The sequence below is a fragment of the Acinonyx jubatus genome, chromosome A2, assembly GCF_027475565.1.
Source record: "Acinonyx jubatus isolate Ajub_Pintada_27869175 chromosome A2, VMU_Ajub_asm_v1.0, whole genome shotgun sequence".
Taxonomy (NCBI): domain Eukaryota; kingdom Metazoa; phylum Chordata; class Mammalia; order Carnivora; family Felidae; genus Acinonyx; species Acinonyx jubatus.
In genome coordinates this window covers 20,173,306-20,189,392 of record NC_069383.1, presented here as the reverse complement: position 1 = coordinate 20,189,392, position 16,087 = coordinate 20,173,306, and the positions used below count along the sequence as shown (strand labels likewise).

At 41.4% G+C, this 16,087-nt stretch overlaps 1 protein-coding gene across 3 annotated transcripts in view; it reads right to left on the bottom strand.

The window, feature by feature from the left end:
* The window catches only part of CHCHD3 (coiled-coil-helix-coiled-coil-helix domain containing 3), a 278,785-nt gene extending 264,519 nt beyond the window's left edge, over positions 1-14,266 (bottom strand). For all 3 annotated transcript variants that reach the window (XM_053218065.1, XM_015073046.3, XM_053218066.1), the window contains exons 1-2: positions 14,008-14,266; positions 2,747-2,834 (exon numbers count right to left, since the gene is read on the bottom strand). In XM_053218065.1, the coding sequence (XP_053074040.1) occupies positions 2,747-2,834; positions 14,008-14,088 (169 nt within the window). In that variant the 5' untranslated portion in view covers positions 14,089-14,266. The remainder of the gene's footprint in view (positions 1-2,746; positions 2,835-14,007) is intronic.
* Between the last annotated feature and the right edge of the window lie 1,821 nt (positions 14,267-16,087).

The window sequence follows — 16,087 nt, the reverse complement described above, 5'->3', positions numbered from 1 at the left end:
TCTGGACTCAAACAGACTTGAATTCAACTGTCACCTCCATTGCTTACCAGCTTTGGGACTCTGGGCAAGATAACTAATCATGTCAAGTCTCCATCTCCTTCTATATAAAACAGGTTAAAAACAGTCCCTCCCTCACAGGGTTATAAGGATTAAATGAGATAAGACATAGAAAGGATTTAGCACAGTATCAAGCATGCAAATGACATTTAAGGATTATTTATCACTATTCCATCATTACTTCATTGTCTTCATCATCACCATTATCATCCTCTCTCCCTAACACTGTAGGAAGGAAAGAAATCTACCCAGAAAAAAATCATATTGTAGAACAAATTCCAATTTAAAAAATATCCACACATCGGGGCACCTGGGTGGCTCAGTCGGTTAAGCATCAGCTTTAGCTCAGGTCATGATCTCGTGGTTTGTGAGCCCCACATAGGACTCTCTGCTGTCAGCTTGGAGCCCACTTCGGATCCTCTGTCCCCATCCATCTCTGCCCTTCCCCCCTGCTGATTCTCTCGCTCTCTCAAAATAAATAAAGTTTAAAAAAAAAATCCACATATCAAAAGTTATTCTTAAGCCAAAATACTTGATACACTTAATTTTAGTATCTTTCTAGGTTTCTCTTATACTATGCTTCTATCTTTCTTATCATCTTCTTATATACTTAGTTGTTTCTGCCCAAAAACCCAAAACTTTTTGAAAGGAGAGGAGTTTTGTGTGTGTGTGTGTCCTCTCAAAACAACTAGCTTAATTATTTGCACAATAGTGGACAGTCAATAAAGTAAATGCCACCTGAATTAAATTTATAGAATTATATTCCAAAACGGTCACAAGTAGCTACTTTCAAAATGGATAATGGGATCACCCTAAATTAATTCAACACTTAAGCACTAGGAACTATCCTAGAAGCTGGGAATTCAGTTGTGAAAAGACAAGGGACCATGTCCCTGGAGCTTACCTTCTGGAGGAGATGGCAGTCACCGGACACAAGTAAAAGAAGGATGGTAGGAAATGATAAATGATGAGATGAAAAACAGAAAGGGTCCAGTCATGGTGTGCCTCAGAGGCCAAGGAAAGCAGTTCAATTTATATTCCGTGTACCATGGAGAGCCACCACTGGGATGTGACCTGGACTGATCAATGTTTTTTTGAGATTGCTAAGGCTTCTGTGTGCATGGCAAAGTGTAAAGGGACAAGAGAGGAAATAGGGAACCAGTTAAGAGGCTCTCAGACGGCAAGGTGAGAGGCACTGGTTGTCTAGGTCGGTGCTACAGCAGAAGAGACAGATGTGAAAGGGTCACATTCCCATGTGTTGCAGAGATGGATGGGACGAGACTGGCTAATGGCCCAAAGTAAGGAGTAAGGATAGCATGGGGCCCAGGTTTAGGGCTTGACCACCTGTGCCATTTACTGGGAAAGATGGAGAAAAGCAAGGCTGGGGAAGATCAAAGAGGCTTACTTTGGATATGTTACATTGAAGATCTGTAAGCAGAGACTTCAAGTAGGCATTGTGTAAGTTTTGTTTCAAGGAGAGAAGTCAGAGCTAGTGATACAATTATGGGAGTCACGGGCATCTGTATTATGATTCAAAAGCCACTGAATTGGGGGAAATTACTTAGCGGAAATCAGCAAAGACAACTAGGCTGAAGAGGTGGGAAGAAAACCAGGAGTGTGTGTGGTCCAGAAGCCAAAGAAAGGGTTTCTGGCAAGGAGGGAGTGGTCACTTCCTAATGTTAATGAACTGTGAACCCCTCTTAATGCTCCCACTAAACAAGAAGATTCATTAACAGCAAGAACTATTACTTATTCATTATTTCTTACTCAACTATTTCTTACTCATCTCTTACCCTCTGCTTTAAAAAACGTTATCAGAAGCTCAATTCATGGTATAACTAATGATTGCTAAGAAGGTCAAGACTATGCCCAAGTGAATAGCATCTGGGCAGCATTTCATCTTTCTCAGTGTATCTCAGTCTGGAGGCAGATTTGCCACACGATACCCTTTCTAATAAATACAGAAACTACTTAGTCCAAGATTAACCATCTTGATTATTTTCCCATTGCCATTTTCCGAATAAACAGAGTGTCCATCCATCACACTGAGTAGCACAAGAACAGTACCACACACATAGCAGGTGCTCAATTAACTATCTGTTGGATGAAGAAACGGATGGGATGGGGAGAGCAAAGAAAAGAGAAAGAGTCTCTTATTCCACAGGATCCACAAATACATTGAGGCTTAATAATCATCTGTAGATTTCATTTAACATCTTGTTTTCATCAATAATTAAGACTGAGAAGAAATAAACTGTTTATAAACTTAGAAGAAGTCTACTGGAAAATGAAAGCATTAGGGATATTCACAATTTGGAAACAGTAAGTCGATATGTTCTAAGTTCAATATTTTATTATAAATGTTTATTCCTAAATCTCTAATATTCCTACAAGTAATCCATTTTATACAGATATTATGAAGTAACCTGCCAAAACTTAATAAAGGGTTCAGAAGCTGGCTGAGAAAAAAAAATTGTTCCCAAGACTGTTTTGCAAGTAGATTCATTCTCCTTTTAGTGCAAAATGTCTTAAAAGAAACCCTGGTACTGATTTCTAACATTGTATATAAAAAGCCGAACACCCAAATAACAATAGACACAGAGGAGTGTAGAAGAAGTTGACTACCAAGTAAACTTTTATCGCTTATAATTTTTCTACTAAAAATTCTAAAATTAAAATTCTGAAATACCTGAGGCACCATAAGCGCCAGAATACCGCTGAGACTTCGAACCAGATGGGGAGGTTTCCTTCATACGATCAATCACATTTTCTGAAAGCTGAAAAGGCAACATCAAAATAAAATCAATTATAAAAAAAAAAAAGGAAAGAAAGAAAACAGTACAATAGCACCCAAGCAATTTAGTCATCCATATCAATATGTGTAACAAATGGCCTAAAGAAAGCTAATAGCTATAAAACTAAAAGCAAGGAAGAAAAGTTTTAAGATATCAAGATGCACCCTACAGCGCTACTTTATTTCTTCTAATGCACTGCTAATTGCGCATTATAAATACCTCCTGTCCTCATTTTATACAGTGCACTAAATTCATCTCTGAGAAAACGTAAGCCGAGAAAACGCCTTTGACTTTCCTCCCCTAATCCTACAAATTAATTTATGCAAGCAACAGGTCTTAGTTCCTTCCTTCCTTCCAGTCTCAAAGGAAATGGTGTCCCTCCATCCCTCCTGTTCAGGCTAATCACAAACAACTGCTCTTTCAACAGATTCTATTACGCAGCTATCCTGTGCCAGGAACCAGGCTAGACTTGGGGTATTCAACAGTCATCAAGTTGCATAAAGTGGGTTAGAGGAAACAATCATCAGGCATTTAAATATAACAGGAAGAGCATTGCCTATGTCAGCTGGCCTAGAATGGAAGTATATAGAAGGCATAATGGACAGGACATCTAGCCAGGCTTTGGGCATGGGGCCGGGACTGGGAAAGATAAGCAGGTGTTAGGAAGAGAAGGGGATAACAGTACTCCAAGAAGAGGGAAACACATGGCGGTATAGATGAGAAACAGGGCTTGCCACCATCAGATGTTAAGTGCAGATAACAAGTAGACAGTTGGCAGTAAGGCAGAGGCTCTGAGGAACACTCAGGCCTGGAAGGTCTGAGAGTCATCAGTCCCTGAATTACTATTGTACCATTCTTTTTATTTTCTTTATTGCACTTACCACTATCTGATGCATTGTTTGCCTGCCTTTTACACTAGAAAGGAAGTTCCATGAAAGCTAGCATTTGGATGTCCTATCATATCCCCAGAGCCTCAATAAGCCTGGTTAATTGAGTGAATGGCTAAAGAAATGACTGAAACAATATGTGAATGAATGAAGAATGGCTGAAGCACGAAACTGGGGAGAGGGCACAGCGAGAGAAGGTGGACAGGAAAGTAAGATTTTGGATTCTGAAGAGTCCTAGCAAACCCATGAAGTGAAACAGTTTGAACTTAATCCTGAGGGCAACTGGGCACAATCAAAGGGTTTTAAGCAGGGTAATGACAAGATCAGACTTACATTTTAGAAAGATCACTCTAGCCACTGCGTAGAGAACAGATTGGAGGGGGACAAGAACAGAAGCAGGAAGTCCCCTGAAGGAAGCTAAAGGACCAATTAAGAAGCTATTAAGCATATGTCCACACAAAGATTTGTGCAGGGATGTTCACAGCAGCATCAGTCATAATATAGCAAGAGCGGAACCACGCAAATGTCCGTCTGCAGGCAAACGGATAAACAAAACATTATGTATCCATACGATGGAATTCAATTCAGCAGTAAAAAGAAGTGAAGTTCTGCCACATGCTACAATATGGATAGATCAAAACAACAATTAAGGGAAGAAAGCCAGATACAAAAGGCCACATATTATATAATTTCATTTATGTGAAATGCCCAGAAAAAGGCAACTCTGCCTAGATAGAAAGTAGAGAAATAGATGCTTACGGCTAGAGTAGGAATGGGGATTAACTATAAATGAACACAACAGATCTTACTGGGGTGATGACAATGTTTTAAAACTGGATTGTGCTGGGGCGCCCAGGTGGCTCAGTTGGTTAAACGTCCGACTTCAGTTCAAGCCATGGTCTCACAGTCTGTGAGTTCGAGCCCCGCATCGGGCTCTGTGCTGACAGCTCGGAGCCTGGAGCCTGCTTCCGATTCTGTGTCTCCCTCTCTCTCTGCCCCTCCCCTGTTCATGCTCTGTCTCTCTCTGTCTCAAAAATAAAAAAAATTTTTCTTTTAAACTGGATCATGCTGGGGCACTTGGGTGGCTCAGTCGGTTAAATGTCCAACTTCAACTCAGGACATGATCTCATGGTTTGGGAGATCAAGACCCGCATCAGGCTCTGCACTGCAGAGCCTGCTGGGGATTCTCTCTCTCCCTCTCTCTCTTTCAAAATAAATATAATTTTTAAAAAATTAAAAATTAAAAAAAAAACTGGTTTGCGCTGATAGTTGCACAACTTGGTAAATTTACTAGAAAGTGCTGTGTACAGAAAACAGGTGAATTTTATAATACGTGAAATACACAATAAAGTTGTTTAAAAAAAATTATTAGCCCTCCAAAAGGAACACATTCAAAGATATTTAGGATTAAAATAGCTAACATTCACTGAGTGCTTATTATGTGCCAGGCATTACACTAAAAACACTTTCCTCATTTAATCCTCACCTATCATATGAGACAGACACTTCTCCACTGTATAGGTGAGAATGTGAAGCCCAGCCAGACTAAATAACTTGCCTGGATTTTATATTTTATCAGTAATGGAGCCAGAATCAAACCCAGGAAGTCTGAGTCTCAAGGTCCCACTCAGGTACCCCGCTTTATTGCCAGACCTGGTGTCTGACTAGCCATGGAAGTGAAGCAGAAGTCATCAGAACAGCCAGGTTTGTGAGTTGTGTAACTGGGTGATCCCCCTCCTCTATCCGCAAAGACCTCCTTCCAACTTCCACGTCCTTGACTCACCACCATCCAGCTTATAACCCAGTACAGTGGTACTCTTGTAAAAGTCACCAATGACCAAATAATCTTTTGTGTTTATATTTATACAACTAACTTACATGGCTTCCCTTTAGCTTCTAACACCTGCGGTCACTCTCCTCTTCTGGAAATGTCTCCAGTGGCCTTTCTGACCACCCACCATCCTGACAGCCCTAGAGCTCTGGCCACATCTTATTTGTTTGGCAGGCTTCCCCTTCTCACCTACCCTTAGATGCCAGAGGTCCACGTACCCTCCCTTGCCTTTATTCACTTCTCACTCTCAAAGCTCTTGTTGGCAATCTCATCCACTCCCTTGATAACTGTGTTGATGAATTAATAGATTCTAAATCCTTCATGTCCCAAAACCTAAACCTATACATTGAACTGCCTAATGAACACCTCCTCTTGGACAGACCACAAGCCCCTCAAACCCAACATCTCCTAAATTGAATTCATATTTGCCAAAATCTCTCCATCTTCTTGCTTTCCTAATCTCATTAATGACACCACCTCCATCCAACTTTCTGAATCAGAACAAAGGACTTGTCCTGACTCTTCGTTCTCCCTCGTCCTCTGAGCCATGAATTCTTCAACCGCTAAATATCTACTTATTGCAACATTCCTTCTCCCGTCCCAATTCCCCTGCCCTAATTCATGGCACCATCAATAACCTTCCTAAAACACAAATCTGATTGTGGTAACTCCCTGCTTCAACTCCTTCATACCTTCTGTTGACAGAAAAGTCCAAATTCTTCTGCACAGCACCCAAGACTTCCTCATCATTTGGTCATGGCCTAACTCTCCAACCTCAATTTCCACAGCCTTTCCCTTAATACTTCATACCTTGTTTCCCCACCTCCATACTGGCTACTTATTTGATGCCATTGCTTTGCCTTTACACATGGCTCTACTGCCTTCTCCCCTGGCCCTGGGGGAGGGAATCACCTTTCAAAATCCAGTTCAAACATCCCACAGCCTTCTCTGACCAAATCAGTTCCCCACTCCATTCCAACTCTGCTTACCCAAGGGCTACCCTTATTTGTGCCCCCACGATACCTTGCACAAATCTCCAAAGACAAAACAAGTATTTTCCTTTCAACAGAACTGTGTGCTCCTGTATACTATGGAATCATTCACCAAATGTTCCCTGCAAGACATCAGTGAACAAAACAGTTTGTACCTGAGCAGTTACTTGTATCTCAGGACCCAAACCGGAATGCAGGGGGAGACAGGTAAGGGAAAGACTACAGCTCAAAAGCTGGCATCTTTGGAGGAAAATCCCAAGGCTCTTGGAAGAGAAATCGAAGTTAGAAAGGACAATGTCAAGGGACTTTCTATTTGAAGATGTCAGGGCCACTTGCATCTTTTGTAACAACTGACAGCCACTGACGTTGCTGTTGAAACTCATCTGCAAAGCTGAGATACATCTTAGGGGAAAACCCTTTAAGACTGACTGACTATAATCCTGAGTAACATCCAGTTTCTGGTAGCATCAGGATAAGCGGTAACCCCCCAATCTCTAGGCCAGTGCTTTCTCTGTTAAACAATACACCCCTACGATCCTATGTGACAAAATAAATTCACTTCCTCTTAAGGAGGTAAAATGAGCCTAAGTTTTAGAATCTTAAAACTATTTTAACTGATAAAAGTATATAAAGCTCATTCAATATATAATGTAATATGCTACACATTACGTATATTTATAGACTGTTTAAATTAGTATGCCATAATATGTTACATATATATCACATATCATACACTATTATACATCATATATGGTATGTTACATATTTAACATAATTTGTGTTTAAAGCCAATCACCTAAGGTTATTTTGACATAAATTATATACACACGTAATTTTATATGTTAATTTATATTTCTATTGCTCAGGCCAAAGAACTACAACTACACTAAATATATATCCTACACAATCAGAAAGTGAATGTGTTTGCTAAAAACCAAGTGTTAGCTATAAACCTGCACCTGTATTGGGCACAGGCTACCCTTTCTTCTAAATATCACTTCGTCCATTTCTCATCCAAATTCATACATTACCATTACCTATTGCTACTTTCAAAATGAATACGACAGAAAGTTCTTCCAGTGACTAAAGCAGCTTCAAAAGTATTATCCCTTTAGAGTAAAACTAAAGGCTGACCCAAATAGAGGAAAAAGCACGGGCCACCTCCTGGCTATACAATCCTAAGGAAGTCCTCTCCAGGGGCCTCATTTTCCTCATCTGAAACTGAAGAAGGCCTACGCCCAGAGTTTTAGGGAGGATTACCTACACACATACTTGGTAAAACTTTACCAGCAATACGGCTCCAGCCATGGGGACTTGGACTGATTCTGTCATCATGTTCATCCACCAGCTCATCAGAGCTTGGGCTGAGCTCCTCGGCTACCCGGTGCATGAAGACCAGGGCTACAGCTATTGCCAGTGGCAGCTGCCTAAGTCCTAAAACGATTACATAAAGTTCTCATTTGTCCCTACCCATGCATGCTCTTTGGGTAAAGTGTACTGTCTCTTTCAGCCTGATCGCTAAGTCTTTTTATTTATTTTTGTGGCTTATCTGATGCCTCAAAACTTGCTACTTAATGTCAAATTCTTACATCAATTCCAAACATTCCCCAATGTGGTCTTTGATTGTATTTCAGTACGTGTATAAGCATGTCATGTCCAAAGCAGCACAATTCATCTTTTGAGTTGATAAACACATCGTAAAGTTGTGTTGGGCATCAACCTCTCTGTTTTGTTCTTAAAATCTTTGTCAGTGGATCCTTAGGCCCTTCCAAAGGCACATCCACAGCAGCCTATGGTTGCAACTCTGCGTACTCCAAGCATGATTCACCCTACCCCAGGCCGTTCTCAGCTACGCTGATACAAGGCAATTGCCATGCTGTGTTATCCTCTGTATTTCCAGTGAACACAAGCTGAGCTGACCTTCCAGGTGCAGAAATGGGTTCATACCTGCACCCTCCCCTCATCTCCTCTGGGAACCGGGGTACTCGTGAAGCAGTTGATATGTCAGGGTTACACCCGCAATCTGTAGCTTTAGAACAACTCTTCTTTGTGATGTGAACAGACCCAAAAGGGATCAGAGGTAGAACATAAGCTTCTGCAAGAGCTGGATAAGCAGCCCTCTGTAAGAGAAGCAGCTACTTCAGGAAACATCTTCCCTTAAACAGGGTACTTCTTTTAGAAAAGCTTCTGTCCTATTTAAAGATCTATAGCTACTATACCTGCTTTCTAGACCTCTCTGTACTTACTCCCCAGCAAGGCAAATACCATGTGCAATCTACAAAAAGTATTTGCAGCAAACAATGGCAAACTCTCTCTCTGACACACACACACACACACACACACACACACACACACACACACACACACACACACACACACACACTGGAGTCATGCCCGGAGGTCCCTGGACTCAGGGGCCCGTGGATTAATTCCTCAGCTGTATGCAACTCTCTGCTTGTTGCAGTGTTCTAGGCAGAATCTATAGCTCACAGATTTACAATAATCTGTGAACTAAAAGAACCACTGTTCTAACATGACAGATGACTTAGAGAAGGGCCTGCCAACATCGCAGAATTCCATCCACTGACTTTGATTATCTGCCCTATTCTCTACTGATGCTAAAGACAAATTTATGTAAATGGGGCTTCTGAAGCTCTGAACCACTCACCACACCAACATGTGCTCCAGAGAGGAGGAAAAGAGGTGTATCACATCCTACAGGGTTCGCTGTGGAACTCAAATCTTCCCACCCACCTTGACTGGTCTTATCTAAAATGAGCACAGATAGGGGCTCCCCGGTGGCTCAGACAGCTAAGCGTCCAACTTCGGTTCGGGTCATGATCTCACGGTTCCTGAGTTCGAGCCCCGCATCGGGCTCTGTGCTGACAGCTTGGAGCCTGGAGCCTGCTTCAGATTCTGTGTCTCCCTCTCTCTCTGCCCCTCCCCTGCTCACGCTCTGCCTCTCTCTCTCTCTCTCTCTCTCTGTCTCTCTCAAAAATAAATAAACATTAAAAAGTAATAATAATAAAATAAAATGAGGACAAATACACCACTCACCAATCTAGAATCCAGTATTTTCAGAAACAGGAGGCTGTGTGAGATGGACAAAGTATTTCCACTTCCAAGGAACGGAGTAAAAGGAGGGGAGCTCCTAAGTTACCCTTCTCCAAGAGGTAAAGTTTGCAACCACATGAGACAAATAAATCACACCCTCACCTCCATAATAGTTTTTCTCATCTCTTCCAGATGCATCTTATCCAAAAGATTAAAGGAGTCAGACCCATTTTTCTCGCTCGGTCTTCCTTCCACGTAGGTCATTTTCTGTGAGAGCACTGGTTTGCTTTTTGTTCAATTACCATTTTAAGACACAGGCTCCAAAAACTGCCATTTTTATTTAGAAGCTGTTACTCCTAAACACTTAAGGGCATGGCAAGGGAGGGAGAGATACACAGATAAATACAGTAATTTTTAGCTTATGTTTGTAATTTGCCACAAACATTTCTTTGCATTTGTCATTAGTGGAAATGAACTTCTACTACCTGCATAAAATCTTAGAAAGCTTTAAAAAGAAAAGTCCTAGAAAGTTTAACAGGGTACTCTGCCCAAGAGAGTCACAGATGCTAAACTGCAAAGGTACCAATCATCCACCAGTTAGCTGAATTACCTAGACAACATCCGTCCACACTCCCCATGACTGACTGGACTTGTTGCCTTTGCTAATATACACTCTCCAGAATCCTCAACAACATCTCACGTTAAATAATCTTTTCAGTTAGAGGCTCCCAACTGCCAATACCTCCCCAAAGCATTAGTTGTGTTCCATGTGAGTATTCACACTACCACATGTATGGCTCCCATGAATTTCAGCTTGCAACTTCAAGGCCAGTTGCAGAGACTCATTTATGCCTGGAAAGCACGATAAATATTACTTTGAAAATGATACTCATTGAAGCTGACATTTGCTCTGGAAGAGTTCACTCAAAGCTTTGATGTTTCAGATAAACCAGTGGAAGACTGAGTGGTAAGCATGCCTTCCGAGCAGGCACAGCAGGTGCTCAGAAAAATCCTATTAAGCACATGTAATATGAGTAATGAAAATGCTTGGTCTTTCTATCCCTAGAAATTATTTTAGACTTGGAGAGGAAGGCAAGGAAAGAAGGTGGCCTTTCATCCAACCATGAGTTGTTTCAGATTAGAAGTTGAAATAAGGTATAAGATTATGGGTGATTTTATGCAAGTGGGGGGAAAGCTATCAATCGCTAAGGATAAAGGAAATAAACAAGACCCTATAAATACCATGAAAATAACATGTCGTAGGTGAGAATAAACTTTAAATTTAAAATTGTAAGTAGGTCCTTTAATTGCTAGCCATTGAGGACCTCAGCAAGAAAAATCTAGACAAACATTATCAATAAACACAGCCTAGTTACTGAAAGCCTGATATTGTTTCCTAAGTGCAACACTTCCTATATTAAGATAAATGAAGATGAAATTACTATCCTTATCAGTGGAATGCAGAATTGGTTTTCCAGCAGTGACTGAGTCCATGAATCGCTCCTATGCTCTCATTTCTTACGAGTGAGGACATAAACATTAGACATTGGGCAAATTTGGAATGTTTTCTTCAGCCAAGTTGAACTACCTATCTGCAGTTCAACATTGAAGCGTGGACCTCGTCGGCACCATGTTTTAATCAACTGAGCTAAAACCAGTAACTCACTTATGATACTGAGATTGTTGCTTATCCTTCCCGGTGCCTCACAGGGAAACAAGATGACTCTTTCGAGCTAAGAAAAATACAGAAATCAGCTGAAAAAATATACAAAATGCCTAAAGAAAAAAATCACATAGACGATCAGCTGCAGAACTCAGGACTCCTATTTCCCCGTCCACATCTTTAGGTATGCCGTGAGAACACAACATGCTCTAATTTTTAAGTTCAATATAATTTTATATATCCATTCCCTTGAACAGCTCTAATAATAGCTATTACTCATATAAGTAGTAAACACTGTCAAAATACTAAATGCCTATATACATTGTCAACTTTCTCACCAGTAGTGCTTGATACATAAGTATTTCAAGCAGGCTACAGTATGCAGACATACTAAACAAAGAAACACAGTCAAAAGTGACTTGTCCAGGGCCACAGAGCCTAGTGAGAGGCAGAGCTAGGACTAAACCCAGGTCTGCCTGGTTCCAAAGCAAGTGCTCTCTCCACTATACTACACAGCACCTCCAAAGAATCTTCAAATATTAGATGTGATGGAACCTTACAAAAATGGCTGCTTTTAGAAAATCCACAATGTGCCCCATATTTTAAATACCTTACCTCAACTTCTTACCAAATATAAAAAAGTGACTTGTCCAAAGCCACAGGCTAATAAATGCCTAGTCTGAGACTTAAAACCGAGGTCTGTTTAACTCTGACTGATGCTCTTTTGACCGTGACCTCAAAGAACTCAGAATGACCCCCGAATACTCAACAATTCAAGAGCGTGCCATTTTTAGAGGAAAATGCGATGGGTTGACTATGGCTACAAGAAATTTATAATGCCACTAGACTCACAGAATTTCAGAACTTGAAAAGCTCAGAGATCTTAGACATGTACTCAAGCCCCATCATTTTGCAGATGAGAAAACCAAAGCTCGGAATGATGCAAACTGTCCTTGAAAAAGAAGGATTTGAAGCAACTGGGAGAACACTGCAAGGGCACTCCAGGCGAAGGGTAGATCCTGAAGAAAAGTAAAGCGTAGAGGTCAAAAGGAGCATGGTGTGTGCTTGGATTATTATAAATAAAGTGCGCTCTGTGAGAAAGGAAAAAAAAATAGAATACAGCTGTCAAGCTGAGCAGCCAAAAGACACAGCTTCTTTTATTTAAAAAGTTTAGAAAAAGTTTTTTAAACAATCTCTCCATTTTAGTCTATTATACACCCCTATCATCATACTTACCCTATTTAACCTTACCTAATATTTGATATTAACCTCTGTGCTGTGGCCAAATTTTCTTTTAATTTAGTTTGCTCTCATCACTGTGTCTGTACTAGAGCATGAGAATAATGATTTATACATTCTTCTGGCCAATGTTTTCTCACCCAAAATTTATTTTGTTTCCTCTTACTCTTCTTTTTCACTCTCTGGTATGGAACAATCAAAGCCTCAAGCAAGATTAAACAAATCTCTGCATAAAACTCAGAGTTTATAGTAGTTTTTATTTTACTCCAAAGAGTACCAACTAAACCACAACAATGCAAGGCAGCCTCAGACATTCTATTACAAAATGTGGCACTATCATTAATTAATATAAAGAAATGGTGGTCACAGACCAAAAACTGAGTTCAACAGTCTGAGTTTCTATAAAGAAAACTTTAATAAATTCTTCTCAAGGTAACAGTCTCACAGTAAAAAGTTTGTAAACATTGTAAATACTTAAGAAATTTTATTTCCTGATAACATGCTAAAAATAATTGATACATTTCATTTACTTGTGCTGGCGGTGTAATTACAGAGGAAGAAAAATGAAAGATATTATAAAACGTTCAGAAGTGAAATCGCTTTATTTACTAGGTTCAGGCATACTTTCAAAAAAAAAAAAAAAGAGGATCCAAATTCAGGTGCAGCAGCGAGTGTGTTAATGAAGTTAGTGCTGGTGTGCTGACACCTTAGAGAAAATTCAAGCTGTCAGTTTATGTGTCAAGCACGTGCGGGAACATTAAAAATTCCTCTGCGACGTCTGGTTGAGAACTGATTGTATGACTCCCAGCGGTCTGAAAAATTGCAAACCTGTCTCAGGCCCTGTCAGGCTGGCAGGCACTTGTGCTGAAGCAACTGGGTCTAGCCCAAAACTTAGGCGGCTGGCCACAGAGGGAAAGAGGAGGTACCAAGTGAAAGCGAAGAAGGGAGAAGTCACCCCAGGCAGGTCAGAAGTCTATGGGGTGTGCGAGCGTGCGGCAACGGGTTGGTATCACAGGGAGGGCACCAAACGACTGAGAGCAGATAAAGGTCTCCTCAAAGCCAATTCAGCTTGAGAAAGGTAACGGGGGCAGTGCAACACGAGAGTTGGGGTCCTGAACCCACGGGGTGTAAGACAAGCCCCATTTCACAGAAGGGAAGACAGGGGTTTCAAATAAAGTCCCACTACTCGTGAGCAAGAGTCAAATCTAGCCTGTGAGCCCCTGGACGGTTTAATTCAACGTGGCATTCCCCCCCCACCCCCGCAACCCCCTCCAGCACAGTGCTCAGCACTTAGCACACAACCAGGAAATATCTCTGAATGAATGTCCCAAGTCTTGAAACTTCAAGCTTCTTTGCAGAGAACTCGGCTTCGGGCCGGACAACACTGGGGGCCGGGACGGGGGAAACCAGGCTGAGCGAGTCCCGGGAAGATCGGAGGTTTGGGGTCCGAGTCCGGGTGCTGGCCCTCTGCCCGCCCACTGTCACTCACCCGGATGCCCTTCACCACGGTGATGTTCTCATTCTCGTCCGCCTCGAAGGTGACCCGGCGGGTGCTGGAGGTCCCGCCCATGGCTCCTGCTGCTTCTACCCCCACAGAGACCTAGCTGGACGCACGAGCACTTCAGGCCCCACGCGCACACACGCGCGTGGACACGCCCGAACTCTTCCCTTGCACGGCGGGAGCAAGGCCACGACCCCGAGAAGCAAGGAGAAGGCGCCGGTCCCGAACTCCCGCCTCCTCCGGTCACGCTCCACAACAAAAAGGCCTCCGGTTGGTCGGAGATACGAATGGCCCGCCTCTACTCGGTAGGGGCGCCTTGATTGGTTGGTCCAGACCCGGATGCTATGGCAACAGGTTCTGTTTGACAAGGTTTCCGGAGCCCCTGGGTGGCACTGGGAATTGTAGTCTCCATCAGGCGCGATGGTCGCTGGGACGTTCCCGCCTCAGACCTGGGGCGCAAGGGGAGCATGGCATTCTGGGAGATGTGGTCTTGACTGCCCGAAAGGCTTCTAGCCTGACAACTTTCAAGGAAGTTCGTTTATCTAACAAAGCGTACTTTGAAAATATTCTAGAAACTTAGGTAGTTGCGTTAAAAGATACAATGTCTCTCCTAAAGGAACTCACAGTTTAATTACGGAGATGCACCCGGCAAATGAAGCCATTCCTAGATTCCTAACTATAAAATCTGAGGCAAAATTTAACATTTAGTTTAGTCTTAACCATAAAAAAAGTAAAAATAAAAATTAAAAACTTGGCCAATGGCCTTACCTCATGAGGACTATATACTATGTACTGTTTTGTTTACTTTTGTACAGTAAAATTTTAAATATAATGGTTTTCAAATCTGCATATGTGAAAACAAAGACCATAAATTATTTGCACCAAACATGCAGATCATTCACTTTCTTGTGTCTCCTTCAACTTCAGTTATATAAGCTAGTTAGGCCATAATACAATGAGGCAAAGAAAAAGTTAAGTAATTTCTAAAAGTGGCATGAATTAGTGGAAGAATTGAAACTACTTCAGACAAAGTTGAGATCATCTATTTTGGAAAGTTTCTAGTTCAGACTTTCACCTCTACAACACAAGTAAATAATTTTTAAGTAATGTACACACACATTTAAAAGTATTATTTTTGTGGTGCCTACATGGCTCAGTCGGCTGAGGGTGGGACTCTTGATTTTGGCTCAGGTCACGATCTCATGGTTCATGGGATTGAGCCCGCGATGGGCTTGCACTGAGCATGGAACCTGCTTAAGATTCTCCCTCCCCTTCTCTCTCTGCCCCTCCCCCCTTAAAAAATTATTATTTGCTACTCTGTGACATGTAAGTTTAGTTATGTGACCTTAGTCTTACGGAGGTCGATTTGGAAATAAGGCTAATGACAGTACGATCCTGAGATCCCTTTCAACATTACAACCAACCACAACACAGCATCCTCTTATTACATAGGCCTTCACAAAATTTCAGTAACACTTTCTTTTTAAGTTTTTCTCATCTTCTACACCCAACATGGGGTTCAAATTCACAGCCCCAAAGTCAAGAGTTGCATGCTTCTCCTACTGAACCAGCCAGGCACCCCTTAAACTGCAATAACATTTTTGAGTTTCAATTATGTGCTGATTTATTACTGTAGGAATCTTTAGAACCAAGACTATGTCTTTTTCATCTCTGTATCCCTGTAGCAGAGTAGTGAATTTATCCTGTGTCATCATTTTTTTTAATTTTCACTATATATGTTTCCAAATTCTATTATGCAAATTTGCAGTTTTGAGACTACATGTTACTTTGTACTTTTCCCCAAATTGTATACTATGTTTAAACTTTGCTTTTTCAGGGAGCTAAAAATACCAGGGATTATGTCTTTCCTTTCATTGGCACGTTCCCTCCACATACACACTCTCCTCACTTATTACCCCAACATATACTACCTATTGGAAGTTCTACATAAAGCAAATGTTAAGTAAATTCTTATCAAAATAACTAATTACAGGAGTTTATGGAAAGAGTAGAGATATGAAGGAATCACTAGTTATCTTGAATCTATGCCCTTAAGCTACTAAATGAG